The 21,097-nt window shown below is 44.8% G+C and overlaps 1 protein-coding gene across 1 annotated transcript in view; it reads left to right on the forward strand.

The window, feature by feature from the left end:
- The first annotated feature begins 5,132 nt into the window (after positions 1 to 5,132).
- Positions 5,133 to 21,097, forward strand: part of LOC149342106 (endochitinase-like) — a 137,930-nt gene continuing 121,965 nt past the window's right edge. Inside the window, exons 1-7 of the mRNA XM_089544387.1 lie at positions 5,133 to 5,259; positions 8,709 to 8,800; positions 9,642 to 9,965; positions 15,930 to 16,192; positions 19,510 to 19,613; positions 20,223 to 20,346; positions 20,639 to 20,830. Of these exons, the coding sequence (XP_089400513.1) occupies positions 8,734 to 8,800; positions 9,642 to 9,965; positions 15,930 to 16,192; positions 19,510 to 19,613; positions 20,223 to 20,346; positions 20,639 to 20,830 (1,074 nt within the window). The 5' untranslated portion in view covers positions 5,133 to 5,259; positions 8,709 to 8,733. The remainder of the gene's footprint in view (positions 5,260 to 8,708; positions 8,801 to 9,641; positions 9,966 to 15,929; positions 16,193 to 19,509; positions 19,614 to 20,222; positions 20,347 to 20,638; positions 20,831 to 21,097) is intronic.

The following is a 21,097-nucleotide window of genomic DNA, read 5'->3' on the forward strand; positions in this document are numbered from 1 at the left end:
AGCACAAGGTTTAACTGCAGAAGCTATGTCCAGTTGAAGCTGCAGATTACATCAGTTCATGCAAGTTCATACATCAACCATGGAAGGAGAGCAACGTGATGCATATAAAGTTTAATGCTATCCCATGCTAACATACACTTCTGCCTTTGTGGCACTTTTCGGAAGTCTGAGGCCTGGGCGTCTGTTCACAATAAACATGCTTTACGGCTCTCCCTTGAGCTCATTGTAGCGTGGATCGTCAGTTTTAGCGGCGGCTGTAAACAAAGGTTTCGTTTTTTTGTTCATGTACTTTTTCTTTGGTTATTTTTAGCATTTCATTGCGATAAACGTCCTCTGAACCAGTATTGAAAGGCGAGAAGATAAAAAAAAAAAACACCTGTTAGCCTATGTACTCAACGCAGTGGAAGAATGTGGTAAGAATAACAGGCCTTCCGGCATCAAATACACATTATTTTTCAGAGCGCGAACTGAGCAGTCCATTGGCGTTTGCTCGAGGTGCTCCCAGAATTTTACCAAGCACTGTGGAAAATTAATGAAAATTAATTATGATAACCTTGCTTAACCCTTCGTAATACCTTGGAATGTATAAAATTTCATTAGAAAGTTTTATTTTATGTGCTCAACGTATGACAAATCAACCTTAGAGAACGCACAAGAGCCGCCATTAGAAAACTTCACATCCATTTTCCAAATGAATCGGCTTTTACTTAGCCGGCCTGCGTAGCAGACAAGGCTTAAATCTCCGTAACCAACCATCGGGCAAGACCTTATTTATCGCATTCTGAGTTTTCGGTCTCCAACGTAGAAAAAGCCAGAGTATAGTTTACGGTGACTTTTGTCACATAACACCAAACGTGCTGAAAAATTTTCTGCAAAAGGAACACAATTCGGTGTACGCCTTCATTTGTGGTTTAATATATTGGTCGCTCCATACCAAATAGCCAGTCTATATGAGTCCCTCTTCAATTTTTTTCAAAAAAAAAAAAGTCATGGTACATTGTGTTACTGTTGTGGAAACTCTCCTAGCTCGTTTTCGGGGAAAATATTTTTCTCTCCGTGGCCGCCATCTTATTTCCGCTAATGATGGCGAAAGCCTATCCAAAAAACAGTTCTAAAAATTAAATTTTTCACGCACTGCTATGAAAATGATACCGGAAAAACAAATTTTTCTCCTTTGTAATATTCTTGTTGAATGACTTAGTTGTTGAAATTTTCTTGCTATAGTGTTCTTCCTCGCTCTCTTCGCGGTCTCTTGTTGTGAACTTTGTAGATTAATTTTCTATATGTTTGTTTTTTCACCATGTTCAATTCTTCTCAGAAGATGAAACATTTTTTTATTTCTTAACCAAGCCTCCCAAGTATCTTTCGCTGTAGCCGTCGCACCGACACACGAGCACCCCGCACGGGCTGACCAGACTTAAAAAATTAATCCTCTTCAGTGTTCCCTTTTGGAGAAACAGCGCATGCGCAAAGCGGCCCCTGAGTTTTTATAATTTGCGCGTGGCAGCCGTTAGGCGAGTAGTATGGGACACCTTGAATGAAAACGGGAGTGAGCGACAAATCAAAGACAGATATCGGCTCCACGGAACATTTCAGAACTAAACTACGATAACGCCTTTGCAGATACTATTCATTATCTAACATAGATGGCAAAACGAAGAAGTATGCACGGGAATAGTAAGACAACCGTCGTTTCGAAACCCCGCTCATGCACATTCCTCCACAGCAAGAAAAAAAAAACGAAAAATAAATGTGAAAAATAAATCAAAGGTTACTCGCGACTCCTCAGGTCAACTTTGTCAGCAGTCTGTACTACAGCCCCTGGAGATAAATTATCTATCTACAGATTTGTGAGCAAAGAACACGCATTTTGCTTCCTAAGAATGCGCACGGACTCAAGCAAAACCCGGCTACGTAATTTTACGTTCAGAAACACTTAATGGCGTTAGCGAAAGTTGAAACGGGAGTATTGGAACATACCTAAATGGGATGACTGTATGTTTTAGAACTGGACAGAAACAAAGTTGACGCAAATAGCGCAATAACGTCCACTTAGTTTCTGCCTGGTTCCAAAAGTTACAGTCAATACATTTACACCGGCGGAGATTTCTTCATTCCCTAAACACTGAGGAATAACGACAATAGTTAGCGCACTGTGTTCTAGTTACTTATACCACTATAGTTTTAGTAACTGCCGCGTACACAGTAACGCGCGACCAGTGTGTCCAAGTTTTATAATACTTTTACCTACAAAAATTACTGCGCGGTTACAAATCGCGGGAATGTTTGGTAAATATTGCACTTTTTCTTCCAAACTCTAATTGATGTAAAAGCATTGAGTATAAGACATAAGGCATCATGGCATGCTGTTGACCAAATCTCTGTTTCGAAGAAAAATCAGTGGCTAGTCAGCGCCAGTCTCGTGTCTACGTATTTGTTTTCTTATTCTTCTTTTCGCGCAACAAAGCACCTTTTCAGCGCATTAACAAAGTAGCATCAAAGACGCCATAAACTAAGAAACCGTACTGGCAAAGTTTTCTAATTCACAATAAAGAGCTTGAAGAATGGCTCATAATTGAACAGTACCGGTGCGATGGTTATAGTCGCAATATCGTAGTGACATCTAATATAATACAGCATTTGCTACGCAAGAAATAATGAAGCTTTCATGCTTGAGAAAAACCGCCAAGCTTTTTCATTTATCAGTGCACACAGCTTCAAGATTTATTATTTCATAATGATAAAACACGCCTCGTCCTTGTCTGTTATTTCTTCGTCCGTGTTCTTTAAGCGCTTTCAAGACATGGCATTGTAGATTTCGAAGCACGGGAGGAATCAGTGGGATAAATTATAACAAGGACGTTACTCAGTGAGAATGGCAAGCACAAAAAAAAAAGGTGAGTGGGAGGGGGCGCTGCGGAGAAGACCAGCTAGAATTTTCTTTCAGCTAGCAGGTTGTATCAATATATAATATGCATGAAATCGAATTCGTGTAAGGAAATGAGGACGACATACGAAGGCAAGACCTGTCTTGTGTGTGTCGTCTTTGTTTTCTCGTGCTGCCTTTAGAAGACCTTATTTATACAGTGTTATACTCTTTATAGATTTTGTCAATAAATTCCATCACTGTCCACAGAAAAATCTTATAGGCTACTAGTCGGTAGGCAATACATATCCCATGAGATAGCCTACAGGCGATATATATCCTCTACACAGCCTATGATAATCAACATATTTATGGCCATAGGCTTTTAGTAGACTTTCTTCTCTCGATAGTCGATAGACTCATCGTCATCATCATCAGCCTGACTACGCCCACTGCAGGCCAAAGGCCTCTCCCATGTCTCTCCAATTAAGCCTGTCCTTAGCCAGCCGCGGCCACCATATTCCCGCAAATTTCGTAATCTCATCCGCCCACCTAATTTTCTGCCGCTCCCTGCTACGTTTGCCTTCTCTAGGAATCCACTCCGTTACCCTTAAGGACCATCGGTTATCCTGCCTTCGCATTACATGCCCTGCCCAAGCCCATTTCTTCCTCTTGATTTCAACTACGATATCATTAACGCACGTTTGTTCTCTCACCCACTCCGCCCGCTTCCGATCTCTTAACGTTACACCTATCATTTTTCTTTCCATAGCTCGCTGCGTTGTCCTTAACTTAAGCTGGACCCTCTTTGTTAGCCTCCACGTTTCTGCCCCATAGGTGAGTACCGGTAAGATACACCTGTTATATACTTTTCTCTTGAGGGATATTGGTAAACTGCCATTCATGATCTGATATATAGACTGCGAATATACCAAAGGTAATACTGTGGGAAGAGAACAGTCTATAAGAAGTGCATTGAAAGTCTATATATCATTTTAGTATTGGAGTTGGCTTTGATGGAGAAAAACGTTCTGAAGGTCGCAAGACATTGCAACTAATTGAGAATTTGAGAACCTGCCCAATTCGAAGTCAGAAACTGTGAGCGGCCACAAAATAATACACAGTTACAACTCGATTACTCTTCGAGTGCGTTTTATTTTTGCTTAAGTCGAGATTCATTTTATAGAAATAGAATCATCTTATGATTTTCATGTTCCCCATAATAATGTACAATCTGTTTTCATAATAACGCACACGTATTAAGTTATTAAAGAAAACTCCGACAGGAACAGGCAAGTTACTCAGCTATGCGTAAACGGAGAATACTTCGGTTGCGGTGATCTTTATTTATTGGAACTTTTCAATAAGAAAGCTATGCGCGCCGTTTGAATGAGTTCTTCCCAGGAAGCCTCCTAGTGCCTTTCAGAACCTTGATGCACTGACAACAGCTTTTGTCTAGCGCTTTTTTTATGTTAGGGTCTCCGGGACTACCTAGTCGTCGTTATCATCGTCCCTAAGTAATTAGTATTTCCAGTCCTTGGTGCTCAGCACTTTAGATTGTGTATTGCAAGGCATGTGAGGGCGGCATGCATTAGACGATACCACACCGCTGCGCTTCCCTTTTGATAACCTACTGGTTTTTCCAGTATGGGGCGGACAACAAAGGAAGGCTTCAGAACTGATTCGAGATAAAATTTTGTTTACCCCACCCTTCATCTCTTGCTGTTGTGCACTTGTTATGCGCGAATTGCGCAGCAGCACTTTCTTGCTGAGAGAAAGTACGTTAAAAAGAGTGCGCCGTACAAGTGACGTTAACTCTGCGTCTATGCTAAGCTGTTTATTCCTGTGAAAGGCGAGTTTCTCGCCTCCTTTGCCCTTGTTCGCCGTACTCTCGAGGATGGATCGTGCCCACGTCACAGAAAATGGCACGCCTTTGGGCGCCGGGGCGTGTCTATCATGGGGATAGACGGATGTCAGGAGATTTTACTCGGGTGGTACAAACAGTCCCTCCTCCTCGGGGAGTCGGCCAGCAGCCGCAGCCGGCGAAGACGCACAGAAAGGGGGTAGATAAGGTAGATAAGCTAAATGAACTCGGATGCAGGGGCAAGGACCAGACTGGTGGCTCTATTCCAAGGGGCCGGGCAGGACCTTTCTCCGGCCGGCGATGTAATCAACTCCACCCTCACACAACACGAAGACCTCCCGTGTGAATTCGGCTTGGTTTAAGGAGAGGGAAAAAAAGAAACCGAGGGCAAGAGAATAACGATTGCGCGCGTCGCACGCACTTTACCCTATCTGGGTGCGTCGTTGAAAAACAGGTCCCCTCTTTTTGTGCTTGTAAACAGTGCTGAGAACTCATGCCTCAGAGACGCCCTCCTTCACACTTCTTGAAGGTAAGCATCGGTCGGGCGCCTATTGTTTGTGAGTCGTGCATGCGCGTCTTCTACCGTGCGTTTATTGGACACGTTTTCCGTCCGTAGACTTAACATTACGCAGAAATCATACTGCAGAGAGAGTGGGCTATTTCTTACGAAACGGCTGTGTTTCCGGCAGAGTTTTCCAGTGGCAAACAAGTACGAATGAACAATACTCCCAAGCTGTTTGATTTCTATGTGCCTTTCTTAGTTGCTAGTTTCATTCGATTATTCCTCATTGACGAATCTTGAGCTTAAGCGTTTATAAATCGAATCTTGTGTGAATCTTATGCGTTTCTAAAGTGATAGCCTCGAGCGAATAATATATTCTATAGTTACAGCCTTGGAGCGAATTCGAGGAAATCTAGAACGCAAAAAGTAACCTTCCAATAAACGCATGCAACCGAGAACAAGGCTCATATATGTGCGCGCTTATTCCTTAACAATTGTTTCCGATTTATTGGCTGCAGTTGAAATCAATTTATTTATTTATTCAAAAAACCCCCAAAGGCCCTCATGTGAGGGTATTACATGGGGGGGGGGGGAGTATAAGTACAAAGCATTGTCATAAGGTTAAAAATATTGCACTAAAATAAAATAGAAATCACAATATATTAATTATAAATAGGCATTCACAGAAAGGGTCGCAACAATGCACATAACAGCAAAATTTGAGAATAAATAACAGCACCGCTAGAAAAAGAAAAAAGACGACACTGGTAAAAGTGCGCTGAAGTACAAAACAAAAAATATAAAATAAAAAGAAGGCAAGGCGAAAGAAAGAACGCTGAAAAAAATACCTTTTTAGTTCTTGAAACATGAGTGCATAAGATGTTGGAATTTATTTAGATCAGATTCTGTGAGAATTTCTGATGAGAAAGCGTTCCATTCGGTTATTGTGCGTGGTAAAAAAGAATAGGCATAATAGAATGACTGGCAGTTAATGCGTTTAACTTTGTAAGGATGATCGCGATGTGGAAAGATAACTGGCGGTAGCTGAAAGAATTCATCATGAAGGGAAGGATGGTGATAAAGCTTGTGGAAGAGTGATAGACGGGAAATTTTTCGGCGCAGTGCTAAGTTATCTAATGCCCCAAGTTTAGTGTCATTTTCAACGAGTGACACTCACCTGTAGTGTCATTCGCATCGTGTCACAGGATGAACTTTAATGACACTCGCTGCTGAGCGCACTCGGCAAGAAGCGAGTTTGGGGAACTCACTTCACTTTTCCCGAGGGGCGAAGTGTATAGCCTCGGTAGCAGCGTTTCGAAATTAGATTACAACGTCGGCAATAAAAATGGCGTTTTATTGAATGCAGCTAATTTTTTTTTGCCCTCTTGTTCTTGTAAACTTATTTGCGTTGCCATTAAATATATATACTGCACATATTCCGACATTCTTGTTTTCAACTGCAATAATTTTTTTAGGCAGCCGCAGCGGTATGGCTATGGCGGCTACCATGGCGACCGTAGCAACATATTAACTCTATGGTAGCAACCATCTGCATCCGTTTCGGTGTCACGGTGCAACAGTGCAGTGTTTGCAATCCAAGGAGGCGCTCGAATGCACATGTATGCCGCCACCAGTTTTTGCCAATCAGATTGTGTCAGCAGCGCAGAAACGTTATCGTTGTGGGTCGCCATGATGCTTCAAAAAGTGAAGTACTGCTCCTGGCTCAATTGTCTCGTCTTGCGAAGCCTTTTTTGTAATCGCCAATACTGCACAAAGCTCCTTGATAATCAAAAAATTTCTTGCAGTTTGGAATCTACTGTACATTAACTGTACATTAAAGCTTTGAAGCGCGAAAAGTAATATTTTTTGTGCCTTACTTGAAAAGCGATCGTCACCACCATGAATTCCGAATGACACTTTATTTTTCCGTGTAGCAGCACGCCCCGAAAGTGTCACTCGTTCTGGAGAAGTGCACTTCGTGAAAGTGTCACTAAACTTGCCCGTGTGACAGGGGTATAACTCTGCTTTAGTCTTCAATGAGGTGACGCTGGTGTAACATGAATAATCAGAAAAGATGAATCGCGCAGCACGGTTTGCAGGGCTTCGATGTTACTGATGATATAATTCTGATGAGGATCCCAAATGGCAGACGCGTATTCGAGTTTCGGACGGATTAATGTGGTGTACGCTAGTTTTTTACATATGTCGCGGCCTCTTTTAAATTATGTTTGAGAAGTACGAAAGTACGGTTAATGGAGGCAAGAGTGAGATTAATATGATGATTCCATGATAAGTCGGATTGAAGGTTAATGCCAAGATACTTGTAACTTGTGGTGAATTCTACACTATTGTTATCAAGAAAGTAGGCGGTAGGAATACGTGGCTTGTTGGTGAAAGACATGAGCTAACCATAACCATTTTTCTCGCTTGTTCTATTTGAAGACTCTTGCGTGCACTGTGCGAACGATAAAGAGTATGTGCTGATGCTTGACACAATAGCGAAGGGCAAAACAAATCGGATATAAGATAGCCAGAACATATCTAAACAGAGGCCTTGAACCTTGCTCTAAACATGTTAGTGCAGACTCAATCACAGTTTCTAGAGCGCTGGAAAGATGCCTTTCGGGAAGGAATGAAAAGAAATTATGAAGCAAGTATTGACTTTCATTGGTAATGCTTGCGCTGGAGAGCAGCTGAATAGAGACGTGAACGCACAGGCAGGCACCACCACCTTACCGCTAGCAAAGCAGCTGCGAAAAGATTTTAGTTCATTTGCTCTGCAGCACACCGTCTGAGCACTGTATACAAGTGTGGTCTAGTCTGTACAAATGGCTGATCCAAAGTTCTATGTGAAGCTGGTGGCATCTAGGAAATCTAGACAGTTATAGTAACAGAAGCCAAGTTAAAAATGAATCTAACCTGATGCAGTAATTAGTACCTGTTTACTCACAAAGTAAGATGCGGATTATAACGCGCGGCTTTCGACTGCTCACTCACTGATAAAAATTCCAGCAAAAAGTTACTAAACGACATTGAGACATGAGCACCATTATATACCGTAAGTATGGCTCCTTAATCATACTGATAACCGATAAGATAACAGACGGCCGTTAAGGGTAATGGACTCGATACCGAGAAATGGCAAGCATAGCAGGGGGCGGCAAAAAATTAGGCGGGCGGACGATTCTTAGAAGTTTGTAGGAATAAGGTGGCAGTAACCTGCTCAGGACACAGTTAATTAGAGAGATATGAGAGAGGCCTTTGTCCTGCAATGGGCGTACTCAGATTGGCGGTGGTCATGATGATGATGGTGCCTTCTTGTCGTTGTTATTCGTTGAGCATAAAAAGCTCAGAAATATCTCAAAATATTGTTAAAATGTGATGCCATCAACGCGGCTAGCAACAAACCACAGACACACTTCGAGACACGCGTTCCTCTGCATTTCAGTGTCTTACTACATACTTCTCTCTTGCAGCCCTAACCGAAGCCAGCAGCAAGCAATGAAGCTTACAGCGCTACCGCTTGCCCTATTACTAACCTGTGCCCCTGGTATGCCACAGCAAAACGGTGAGTACTGATCTTCGCGTACTATTGTACGTTTGACGCGTACATAACCACAGGGCACAAGTGAGTAGCAGGGAAAACAGGTTTTCGTGTTGGCTTACACATTGACATAAGTGAAATAGATATCTCGGGAAGATTATTACTTTCGGACACTGCAGGAGGCAGTAACAAAAGAAAAATAAAACATAGAGACCGCAGGCAAACCTGTTTAAACATGTAAATTACACTTTAGGATGATTTGAGCCCAAAAAACCTTGACGCCAACCCAGCGACAGCAGTACATTATCACTAGTAGCCCGTAACAATAGCGCAGACAAAACGATAGAAGTCCGTGGTGACGACAAGAGTGAAGTTTCCTGCATTTCCTGTGCCTTTGCGTGTGAAACTTCTATCGTTAACGCTCCTTACTTTGTCGCATTTTTATCGCGTGCCTGTCACGTTAACGAAGTCAAGCTCTACCGTGACAGCGCACAGCTCTGGAGCGCTACATGAGAGCGCTAGGAATTGTCACGACAGCGATACTCTAAGTGGCGCAAATAGGCTTCTTGCTATTAAACATTTACTTATTACTACTCAACCCGCTCTAGAAATCTTCGTCTTACAAAACAAGCTTCTCTCACGATTAATTAAACTAAGGCGCCACAGAGTTAAGGCCTGAGAGGAGCAGACGATCAAATGTGCCACGTCTTACATGTCTTTGGTGTGCCTAAATCTTATTATTCATGCAGAGCCAGCAAGCCTGAGAACGTACTTTCACTTAGTGAAACTCCGGTACTTCTTTCCCTTCTCTATTAGTTGTTTTCTTTTGTTTGTTGCTAAATTTAGCAACTTTATATACTTTTAGTGGGCGATAACGCGGTTTCAACGGCTGGTATGAGCTCAACCAGCCTGTCCACGTTGGCGGAAAGTTTGTTGCCGACACCCCCGACGCCAGCGAGTGCCACGTCAAGCACGATGCACTCCATCCGCTCCGGCGCTGCGGCGTCGGGTCGATGGCCCGTGGTGTGCTACTACTACGGCTGGGCCAATACGCGGCACCATCCGGCCAACTATGGCGTAGATGACATCCCGGGAGACCTGTGCACGCACGTCAACTTCGCCTACGCTGGCGTCGACCAGCACACCTGGGAGCTCAAGAGTGAGGTGCCCGAATACGAGAGAAACAGAGGTGAGCAACTACAATCGCGTCATTGAACTTACTGGCTGACTACCCCTGAGCAACTCTCACCTATATAGGGTGCAGTTTGTCACTATGTCAGATTCAGCGATGGTGAACAGCTACTCTAATTAATGTTTCTAGGCCAAGAAGTGCTTTCGAAGGGTAGATTCATGAGACGGTCATATACATCACTCTGGCTCTGCACTTAAAAAAAAAATCACACACACTCGCGTCCTATAGAGTGCATGTAAGCGTGAAATGCACTGCAGGAAAGGCATAGCGTATTCTGAGCCACACTCGAATCTTGAGGAGCGTCCCACATCAGCCGCTTTTCTTTCCTAAGCTTTCTTTCGCAAGCTATAGTGCGCTCGGCTTTTTTTTTTCTTTTTGAAGCTTTCTCTGCATGGCAAACCGCGTGACCAGAGTTGGTTACAGGCGATGTCGATGTATGAAGCCACGACGCGCATTCCTAAAGGACGGCAACTTACGTGACGCTACGGTAACCTCACTGTACCTCGCTGAACCTGTAACCTCGCTCAAGTCCCCCCAGGAGTGCGCGTGCGGCTCTCGGGCAGCAGAGAGAGAACGTCGGCCTTTTTGAGCAGCGCTGGCTTTTACCACCAGGGGATCATGAGGACGCTGTTGACGCATATGCGCGGCTCCGGCGACTGCGCAGCACGTTAGCAGCAGGGGCGGGTGAACTGAAACGCCAATGTTCGTTTAGGTTCGCCTCCGTGTTGTACTCCCTTCTCGCATCAAGGTCCATCAAATGAACACCTACAACGGGAGATAAAAGCCTTTCATGCTTAAACATATCTGTCAGTGGTCGCGTCTGAATACGGCCTGGCAGTATATTAATAGTTGAAGAGATGCAAAGCGCCCTTCTTGATGCTTGGTAGACCAGAAAAACATTAATAAAAACTGCCATCGCGTTCGCTTACTGTACGCCGCACTAAAAGGAGGACGAAAATAATTAAACCTACAAACTCTTTAATCAAAGATGAGAGCTGCTTTAGTACGTGATGTCGGCAGCAAATTCTAAAACACTGTCGTGGGCATTGAAGACATCCTATTTCAATTAGATAATTTATCCCAATTCAATCAGAAAATTTATCCTATAAACGTTTTTACTGATATGTATTGGTGATACCGTTATTCATCCAGAAGTAAAAGTGAATAATACGCTTCACTTTGCAGTTAAGTGGTAGAGGTCTCCATCAATCTAGCTATCTCTATTGTCAAAGTGGTAACACTAGTCTATGCTAGCTTAGCGGCGAGTGATCATTTCTTCGTTGTATGATCGGCTGGCATACTATTTGAGCAATGATAGCCCGTCTCCGCTGGACCAGCCTTAGGATCGCACCAATCCTGCCAAGAGTAATACATCCAAACTCTATAGCCGCAAACATAAGCTTTTTCTTTAATTTGTGCGCGCCAACACAATCAAACACAGAATTTTTTTCGCGCAGAAAATTACTGCGTGGAATGTTTATGGTTTAGGGTGCTTAACGCCCAAAAGCAACTCAGGCTATGAAGAAAGCCGTAGTGAAGGCTCTGGAAATTTCGACCACCTTGTGTTGCTTTTTTTTTTTAACGTGCACTGACCTCGCACAGTACGCGGGCCTCTAGAATTTCGCCTCCATCGAAATTCGACCGCTGCGGCCGGGATCGAAGCCTTGTCTTTCGGGTCAGCACCGTAGTACCTTATCCACTTAGCCACCAAAGCGTGAAATGTAATCCCTGCAGTTGCCTCTTGAGCCCTTGCAGTTGCTACTTTTCAAAAAAACTCTTTTATTGTACGCGCTGTTAGTACTTGTCGCACGTCCTATTCCAGCTTATTTCCAATGATTGTTGGCTCACAGCGTTGGGTATGCGATGTCGTTTTATTTTCCTTCTTAAAATGTTGCCCACCTGCTTGGTCTGAATGACAATAGTATACCTAAATAATATAAATAGAAGGTCGGGAAACTTTGCACATCATCATCAGGGTATCATCTATTCATTACCACGATGCAGAACAAACTATGGCTTTTCCACACTAAAATACATTCTTCCCAACTACTTGAACACGCCATTTTACGACACGTTGCTCAGCATGTCTGTCTCGGCTATTCGAAATGTGTTTGCAAGCTAGGTCCCACAGCATGCGTACCCATGTATAAAATTCTATTGCATTGAACCGTAAATGTTGTATAAAACCTTTATTCTGTTGTGCGGAAATACTACTTGTCCATGCAAAATAAAAACAAAGTTTCCTTTCATGCATGCATTTAAAAAATAAAAAAAAAAGTTTCTTTTTATGCACGTATTTAAAAAAAATGTTTCCTTTCATGCATATATTTACATGCCTTGTCTTTCCGTGTACCTTGCGTTGTTACCAGTGTATGAAGTAATCATCATAGTCGCTACCAAACTGCCTCTTTGTAGGGGTGGCGAGGCTTGTCAAGCGGTCGAAATGACTGCTTTTTTCTTGCCGCCCTCAGTTTTGTAAAAAAAGCTGAAATAAAGTGATTGATTGATTGATTGATTGATTGATTGATTGATTGACTGACTGACTGACTGACTGACTGATTGATTGATTGATTGATTGATTGAATGATTGATTGATTGATTGATTGATTGATTGATTGATTGATTGATTGATTGATTGATTGATTGATTGATTGATTGATTGATTGATTGATTGATTACTTTCAAGAGGCTGACAGCCACTGGCACGCTGCTTTACAACGGTGTTTGGGACGTAAGATGCGAGAAGTGTTATCTCGAATGATCGAAGCCACTCACAACTTTTTCTACATTCTTCTAGATAGTTCGAGCTGCATTTGGCGCTTTGGCTGGAAGGTTCTTAGCCAGCTTTAAATTGAGCGTGGCCGAGACCGAGTCATTAGCATCTTTCTGTCTTTAGCATTTTTCAATATTGGTCACATATATAGCCCTGTTTTTTATGTATGTATTGTTTTTTTTCTTTTTTCACTGCCCCACCTTCTCTGTGATGCGAAAGCCCTGAGGGTAAAATAAATAAATAAATTCAGTTCTTTCAAGCCTCAGGTAAGCGCAATAACAGCGTTCTTTTGGAAGCACTTCTCCCTGTCTTCCCGACTGTCTGACTGCCGTCTTTACTAAGTGACATCGGCTGGAGGTGCTGCATTATCAAACCATGGTCAAACATAATTGCGCTTTTGAAAAAACACTTAGGACAAAACAGGGACGGCACAAACACTGCGCAACACTGTTGCGCACCAGTGTTTGTGCCGTCCCTGTTTTGTCCCAAGCCTTGTTCAAAAGCGCAATTATGTTTGACCACGTTAACTACCAACTAGCCCAATTTGAAACCCTCTTAATCATCAACCCGCCATGCCTGTGAAGAGGAGCCTGCCCCCAGTCCACATGGCTCTTGTTCCAACAGCCCTGGGAGCCGCCAACTTTCCACTGCTTGGCTCAAGAAGACGTATAAGAATTGTTAGATCAGTCTGATCGGGTAGCAATGTTCAACCTGTGAAATGATCAGACCAAACTACAGTATACGTCTTCTTTATATGGATGGCTCAGTAAGAGCATGGTTCGAGGATAACGAGAACTCCCTGCTTGCATGCGAAGAATTCAAGAAAAACTGTTGAAGGCATTTGCTAAGCATTCTGCAAGGAAAGAGGTGAATTGATGCTTCTGATGCGCATCTAGCTGAGACCAACTGAAAAAGTGCTTGCATACACGGAGGAAATGAAACACTTTTTCTGGCGCCGTTTTTTCAAGACCCTTGCCGCCGGGACCCGCCAATGGAACCGACCACTTCAGGTGCTCCAGGCAAGCCCTCGAATGATACACCTACAAAAAGGGACAGTAAGCGGGACATAATGCGCGAGTTTTCAGGAACAGCTGTGCCGGATGCCGCCATTTTCTCACCTGACTCAGGTTGCGACCCTCACGGATATCGTCCGCGAAGAGGTAAAACATACGCTTGCCTCCCCTTGAGAGATTACTCTAAGGGAAGCGGAAACTATGACCTACGCCACTGCACTATGCAGTCCTGCGCCCTGACAAACCACCGAAGCCTTCTTGGGCGAGAACCATCTCTCCCAGAACGACGCCCACTAGGTCCCGCACAACCACTTTAAGAGCGACGCGGTTGCTGTAGGATATGCGACGAGCGGAGAACTCTCAACCAGTGACCAATGTACTTCAATTGTAGTTATGCCAGCCGCATCCTCCGTCATTGCCCGTGCAGACGCATCGGTCTGCGCGGTTACCCTATCAATGCCCCACGACGACCCTATCAATTACCCTATCAATTTCCCGCCAAGTGGCCACGGAAATTGGAGACTACCTGTGCAGGAAAGATTTCGAGTTGTCCCCATCGCCGTCCCCCACATGCTTTACATCGCCAAGCCGCAACTACTCTGCCGCTCCGCGAAGGAGGCCTCCTAGCTCCCTTAGGGGAATCTAAACACAGCATCGTTTGGAGGAGAGGTTGTTAACCAGCAGAAAGACGAAGTACCTCCTCCGATCGCGTCGCATTAAGACACCGCAACCATTACGCTGACGGTGCACATAAAGCCAAGCTCGATGACGTCAACCGACGTCAAACTGGTGCAGGCAGTGGCCTAGCAAAATGAAAATGAATTGCCCCCTCGGCAATCACAGCACACGAAGAAGCCGAGACCGGACTCCGAAGCAGACGCTCATTGCGAGGTCACGAACAACCGGCCTTGATCTGGCTATCGACGTTCGCACGGCTGTACTTTAGCAGCATAAAGGTGCCGGCAAGTTGGTGCAACATGCTCGTTAGCGCTTTTGTGTTTTGTTTTCTTCGTTCGTCCACATCTCTTCCTACCGCGCCAGTCCTCCCAGAGCCCGGCTACTGCCTTGGTGCACAAAGCCGCAGACTACTCGGCTATCAGTCGAGCACTCGTCGCTCAGCTCAAGAAAGTACGTAAACATCATTTAGGATGGCCCACGAATCGGCGCCGCTGGTGGCCACCGCATAACGCCGTCGGGGCGACGCACCACAAGAGTAAAAGAAAATGCACGCACTTATCCTGCCAGCTTCGTAGATCCTGCCACAGTGCTCGCGCTACGTTAGTTTGATATGGACTTGCTCAATGAGCATCGAGTGATCATCGACCTGCTATTGAAGCTCATCGCGCTGTCGGCGGACAATGTCATACCTCCTACAACACTGAAAAGTCACGTTGTTCCTATTTTCCTCATTGAAGTAGAGAGCGTTCCACCCTATCGAGTGTCATTGTCCCCGTCGGTGCTGGAGATATTGAGACCTTCGAAGGCATCATGAATAGAAACGCCCAGCTCCTCTTGGACCGAAGAGTCGGCATCGCGTTTTTCAGGAATGGAGATACTCAGGTACTGGTGACGAACCTCAGAGAAGAATACTAGTTGGATTCGTTTGGAAGCCTTTTCGTTGTCTTCCAGACAGCCGTCCCCACTACGTGTCACACTATCTCGCTAACCATGGTCTATCAGGTCCACAACTTGCTTGAACTAGGTGGGCGTTATCATATGTTCCCGCTTACATGGGCGAAGAGTCCTTAGCGTAGCTGACAAAGAAACGCCCAGATACTTACGTTACCCTCCTCCCAATCCTCCGGAATAAAAATGCGTCGATTAGCTGGTAGTGCTTATTGTCACCAAGTGAAAACAACATACAGCATTGTTTTATGGTAACGAATTGTCTACCCTCAAAAGCTTAATGAAGATGTTTTAGATAGAAATTGTTCCTGGTTTCGACTTAATTTTTCAGATGATGATGACATCATTTGGGGTGACTAGTACCTGACGTAGAGCATTCCTGCTCTCCAAATTCCGTACTCTCATCTCCTATCCATCTCAGTTTGGGTCTGACTTGCGTGATAAGCTTGCAAGTCCTTGGGCGACGGGGCGGCGATGCTTCTATTCGCCATTCTTCACTTGTCTGAGATGCTTGTTCAGTTAGCTAAAAAACTTGTGTGCTTTTTTCAGAGCTGTTCAAGAACTTCACGGCCATCAAGGCCAGATACACCCAGCTGAAAACGCTTCTGTCGGTGGGCGGCTGGCAGCACGAAAACGGCGTCTTTTCGGCCATGGCCGCGTGCGCCAACCGCAGGGCGCTCTTCATCGAAAGCGTGCTGCGTTGGATGAAGGAGTACAACCTGGACGGCGTGGACATGGCCTGGCCTCTCCCTGGCGTCGACTATCGAGGTGGACTGCCACGCGACAAGGAAAACTACGCCAGCCTCATCAGGGTGAGGAGGAACAAGGGTGGGAAAACGAACATACGTTACACGCTGCATCGCCAGTTGCATGCAGCACGCCAGACGTTCTAAGCTCTGGTGGTTCCGCCGCAGATGACAGACTACGCCCTACCAGCACCTCTGTGGCAGGCGTAGCCGTGTAGCATTCATCTTAATTTTATTTTATAATGGCTATAGCTTTGGTTTGACTGACTTGTTCGTTGAGCGTACATTGAAGAATTATCAGGGATTGTGCCACTTGGATGGCAAACTGCTACCACCGAATGAGGGCTGCCGAGGCATTTCTTGGTGTCAGCTTTCGAAGTGCAGCGCGATATTAACAAGACAAATAAGGGCAGCGGCTTCTGTCGCCGCGTTACATGGACGCACGGCATCAAAGTTGCGCTGTGTTTGCCGCACAAAAAAATTACTTATGGCCCGAATCGCTCCGCCTTGCGTCACTTCGTGCCGGTGCTAGCACTGAAAAGCCTAACCACTTTTTTCATCTATCTTTAACACGGGACAATCCATGCGAACGGCACGTGCATGTAACTTAGTGGTCGTCACGCAGTCCGCATGAAAAAAGTGTTAGGAGTCGGTTTCAAAAGGGTTGAAATGCGGGCCAGTTGGTACATTGTAAACGAAAAAAAACCAGTCACACAAGACGAAGGACAAGAAGAGTGTACACACCACAGCGACTGGACTATCAACTGAAGTTTATTGGAAAATACATGGTCCGAGCAAGGCCAGCAGAGCATGCGCAGCAGCATCATCACTAATCACTGAGCAAAAGAGACAAAGACAAGAAATCCCATCTATCGTGGACGACCTAAAAAAGCAAATTCTTTTTCAAGCAAGCGCACCGAGGTTGTGCTTATACAATCAGAGCCTAACAATCCGATATGATATGCTTCCAGTATTTCCCGCTCCTGTTTTTCCTTGCCTCTACCAAGAATGGTGACATTGCTTAATAAAGGATAGCAGCCACATTCATTGCAATGGCGAGGCAAGTTTGCACCACCATCGGACCCCAGGGAGGAGTGATGCTCACGAAGCCCGTCATTTATACACCGGCCAGTTTGGCCGATGTAAACTCTCTCGCATGTGAGGGGAAACTTATACACCACCTGTGCGACACATGTCGTGAACCGATTCTCATGCTGCGTTTTGCAAACGTGGTTCCTTTCCCTGCCTCGAGAAATGCGCGAGCACAGTCCCGACAGCTTGCAAGGAGCAGAGAACACCATACTCACTCCCTGCTTGGCCGCCACTTTTTTCATGTTGTGGCTTACTTTATGCACGTACGGCATGACCTCGAACTTCTTTCGTTCAGTTGGCCCAACGTCAGTCCTCTTCGTGCGTCCTTTCTTGAGGTTCTGAAGCAGCGATTCAGCCACTGCCTTCAAAAGGGGTTTAGGGAACCCCGCGGCTTCCAAACCTTTGCACTGATTGTCAAGGCTGGTTTTGATGGCATGGTGAGAGCTTTTTCCCAGTGCATTGCGGAAACAGTTCATCACAATCCCTATCTTTACAATCTTAGAGTGCGCAGAACCGAAAGGTAACAAAGCTTTCTTGCTTCTAGGCCAAAACATTCAGCATAAATGGCCATCGTCAAGGAATGTTAGTTGCAGTTCTAGGAACCTAATAGAATGATTGCTAGGGAGTTCATGAGTAAAATTGAGAGTGCGTGAAGAAGCTTTAAAAGCAGTCAAAACATCGTCTACTGCTGCGGGCAGAGTGTCATTAGGTGAAAGCTCTAAAAATACTAAAAAATCATCCACATACCTAAAAAAGTCGGTTTCGCAAGGCCTGGCAATTCGAGCTAATTCAACGAAAGCCTGCAACGTATGCAGCGAAAAGGCGCTGGCAGTTGACGCTGCAAAGCAAGGCTATCGGTAATAGACACAGGGATTCAAAATTTAGTCGCGAACGAAATGTAGCGGGAGACTGCAAGTAAAACAGAATATTTACTTTTTTTCTAAACGCGCGAGCGAAATCTTGGTAAATGTTCGACTATGGCGCATGACTAAGGTTAGCGATAACACAAAGCACAGGAGCTTCTTCGTCGCGTTTTTCTTCTCAAAGGCGCTAGAGCCTTGACCACTCAGAAAACTCGACGGGACGACACTACTGGGAACATACACAAAGTCTTTCTCCGTAATTTAGTGAAATTTTAATAGTCAAGTGTACGCCTTCTTATATCGCGGGCCCAGACTTTCGAATTAGCTCTGAAAGACGTTAGTCGTTTTAGGAGCTACAAAAGAAAATGTAAGCAGATCATTTTTTTTTTCTGTTTAGGATCATAAATCTCAATTTCGGCACCCTGTAGTAAACATGCGCGGTCACAGAGGGTCAGCGGTGATTTTTTTATTGGCAGCACCCATGGCGCAGCTCATTCATTTACTTCACCGCAAATCGACTGTCTCTACTTTCCCGTGTATTAGCTGAGCGCCTAGGCCGGGGAACGAACATGGCAGGCAGCGAAATTGGCCCCTTACGTGAAACTAAATGGAGATGCTGAAGGCAATGCTTTTCCGAACAACTGCTTTTTCAATATTACCTGAAAAAAAGAGACATTCCATTGCACAGAAGCACTAGTAGAGAGATCTGACATCATTTTACTGCCTGAGATCAATTTTCCCCAAAACAACACTCTACAATAAATACCAGCACTTGTCTTTTGCCTTGGTCTGTATAAGTTTCTCTTTTCTGCCGATATGCGTTGCTAATTTCCCGGAAACTGCTCCTTCAAAGATGTGCCGTATATATTTTTCTTCTTGAGAGAGTTTGAAACAAAATTTAACCAAATTCAATGTCGAATGACCAATTGCAGCACAAGAGACAGCACATAGCTAACTGATTCAGCTACCTAGGATACTAAACTTCAATCAAGATGATCACGTCAAATATGGTCTCGCGCCTACGTTAACAGCATTAGATGCGTGCTGCGTGACCTCGTTGTATTTCACTTCGATTGTGCAGACATGAATAAAATCCTACGTGAGGCGATTGCAATAGGAAAAAAATATATATTCCTTCGTACATTCGCTACCCAGACAGTTTTTGTTCGCCCCAGCGGATGGCGGAAGCTCTCCCTCCGTGCTGCCAGGCTTTTCTATAAAACGGTTGGTGGCACCAAGCAAAAATGTGTTTTATTTTTTTCCGCCGCAAACCAATGTCCCGTAGAATTATGCCTGCAACTGTACGCCCTCTCAGCATGTGTGTGAAGAACGGAGAGACGTGAGGCAATTTAAGTTATTCGTGCGGTTTGATGCTTTGGTAGAAACGGAGGCAATCGATCTTATAGACGCCTCTTTGACCACCACCAGGAACTGGCTGGTGCCTTCGAAGGGAGAGGCCTGCTGCTCACAGTCGTCGTGCCATTCGCTGAGAAGTTTCTCGAGGCTGGATATGACATTCCCGAAATATCTAAGTGAGTTCGGTTCACTGTGACTGATCTAAAACTGATAACAATGCCAAATGTTGCGTTGAAAGCCGGGACGCTTCTCGATAAGTTCTGTCAGCAGTCGATAGCTGAATTTTTCGTGGAAATAAGCGTCCCCCTACAAAAAAAAAACAACAAAAAACCCGTGCTGCTCAACCTGCTTTTAATTTACTTATGTTGTTAGCAAAACGAACCAAATACTTTCTCTCTGGTCTTTTTTTTTTCGGATAGTGGCGCCTATGGTGATACTGTCAAAGAGTAACAAATAAGAACGCAATCAACTGTATCAACTGCGTCAGCATAATCGAAAGTAGGAGGGGCCGCATTTTGTGATGAATTTTTTTCTCATTATTTGAATTTTGTGCCTCTTTTCTCTCAATGAGTTGCTGGTTTTAAACCAGTGCCAGCAGCGCTTCCATGCGATCGCTCGGTCGTCAGAGGCAGCAGAAACTCCAATCCATTGTTACCCTTCTTTGCCTTCGTAAAGAGGCAAAGCAGTTAACTGCGAAAAAGATCGGTAAAAAATACAGCCCTCGACTTTTTGCTTCTCATAAACCTTGCCCGAGCCTTTGTTCTTGGCTTACCGCTTACCAACAGGCATGTCGACTGGATCAACGCTCAAGCCTACGACCTGAGGGGAGTCTGGAACGGAGTAACCGATGTCCAAAGTCCACTTTACTCGAGATCCATTGATATCGGTCCCCACAAGACACTGAATGTGGTGAGTTCCCGCTTCATTCTTTATTGCTTTGTGTGCGCTAACAGCGCACGACTGTACTCTACCGTTACGAGATTTAATTTTTGGGTTAACAACAAAAAGCCCATGGATCTGTTCGCAAACAATGGATTGCGAAAACAAAAATAAAATCTTCGTAAAACAAACTCCCTGCTTTTTTTTTTTTTGTGAGTGAATAGTTTGTATTCTACCTAGTGTTCGTTGCCGAAGCGTTGTTTGCACGCACTGCTGACGTGCGCCCTATACACGCCACGCGTTTTCACTTCTTTACCGGCAGAAAGACGGCCTCGCTCGCATCGTGAGCAGCGGCGCGCCGAAGTCTAAGGTGGTGATGGGCATCGCTTTCTTCGGCCGGGGCTTCACGCTCCTCGACCCGGCACAGCACGGCCTTCACGCCCTCGTCAACCGCGACGTGCCTCCGCACGCCGGACCCTTTGTCAGGAGCAACGAGGTGTTCGCCTATTACGAGGTCAGTCCCTCTCCGTTTCCACCTTAATGCCAGCGATTTCGGCGCCAAAAGTCGTGAGAGCATCTATTTCCGTAAATCGGCCCTATTCAGTAAATTTCGCAAGCTCCCATATTAACTGTTCTGACACATAACGTTAATTCACCCTGCACTGCGATCCTCTAAAACCTTTGATTTCTTTGTTATTGGCCATGAAATCTAGCAGTGATGTCATCCAAAGGGGCGTGAGTAATGAATGAATGGTAAGCGCTGGCAAGGTAGCGAAACGGA

Source organism: Amblyomma mixtum, chromosome 5 (assembly GCF_055824585.1).
Source record: "Amblyomma mixtum isolate Tamu chromosome 5, ASM5582458v1, whole genome shotgun sequence".
Classification (NCBI taxonomy): domain Eukaryota; kingdom Metazoa; phylum Arthropoda; class Arachnida; order Ixodida; family Ixodidae; genus Amblyomma; species Amblyomma mixtum.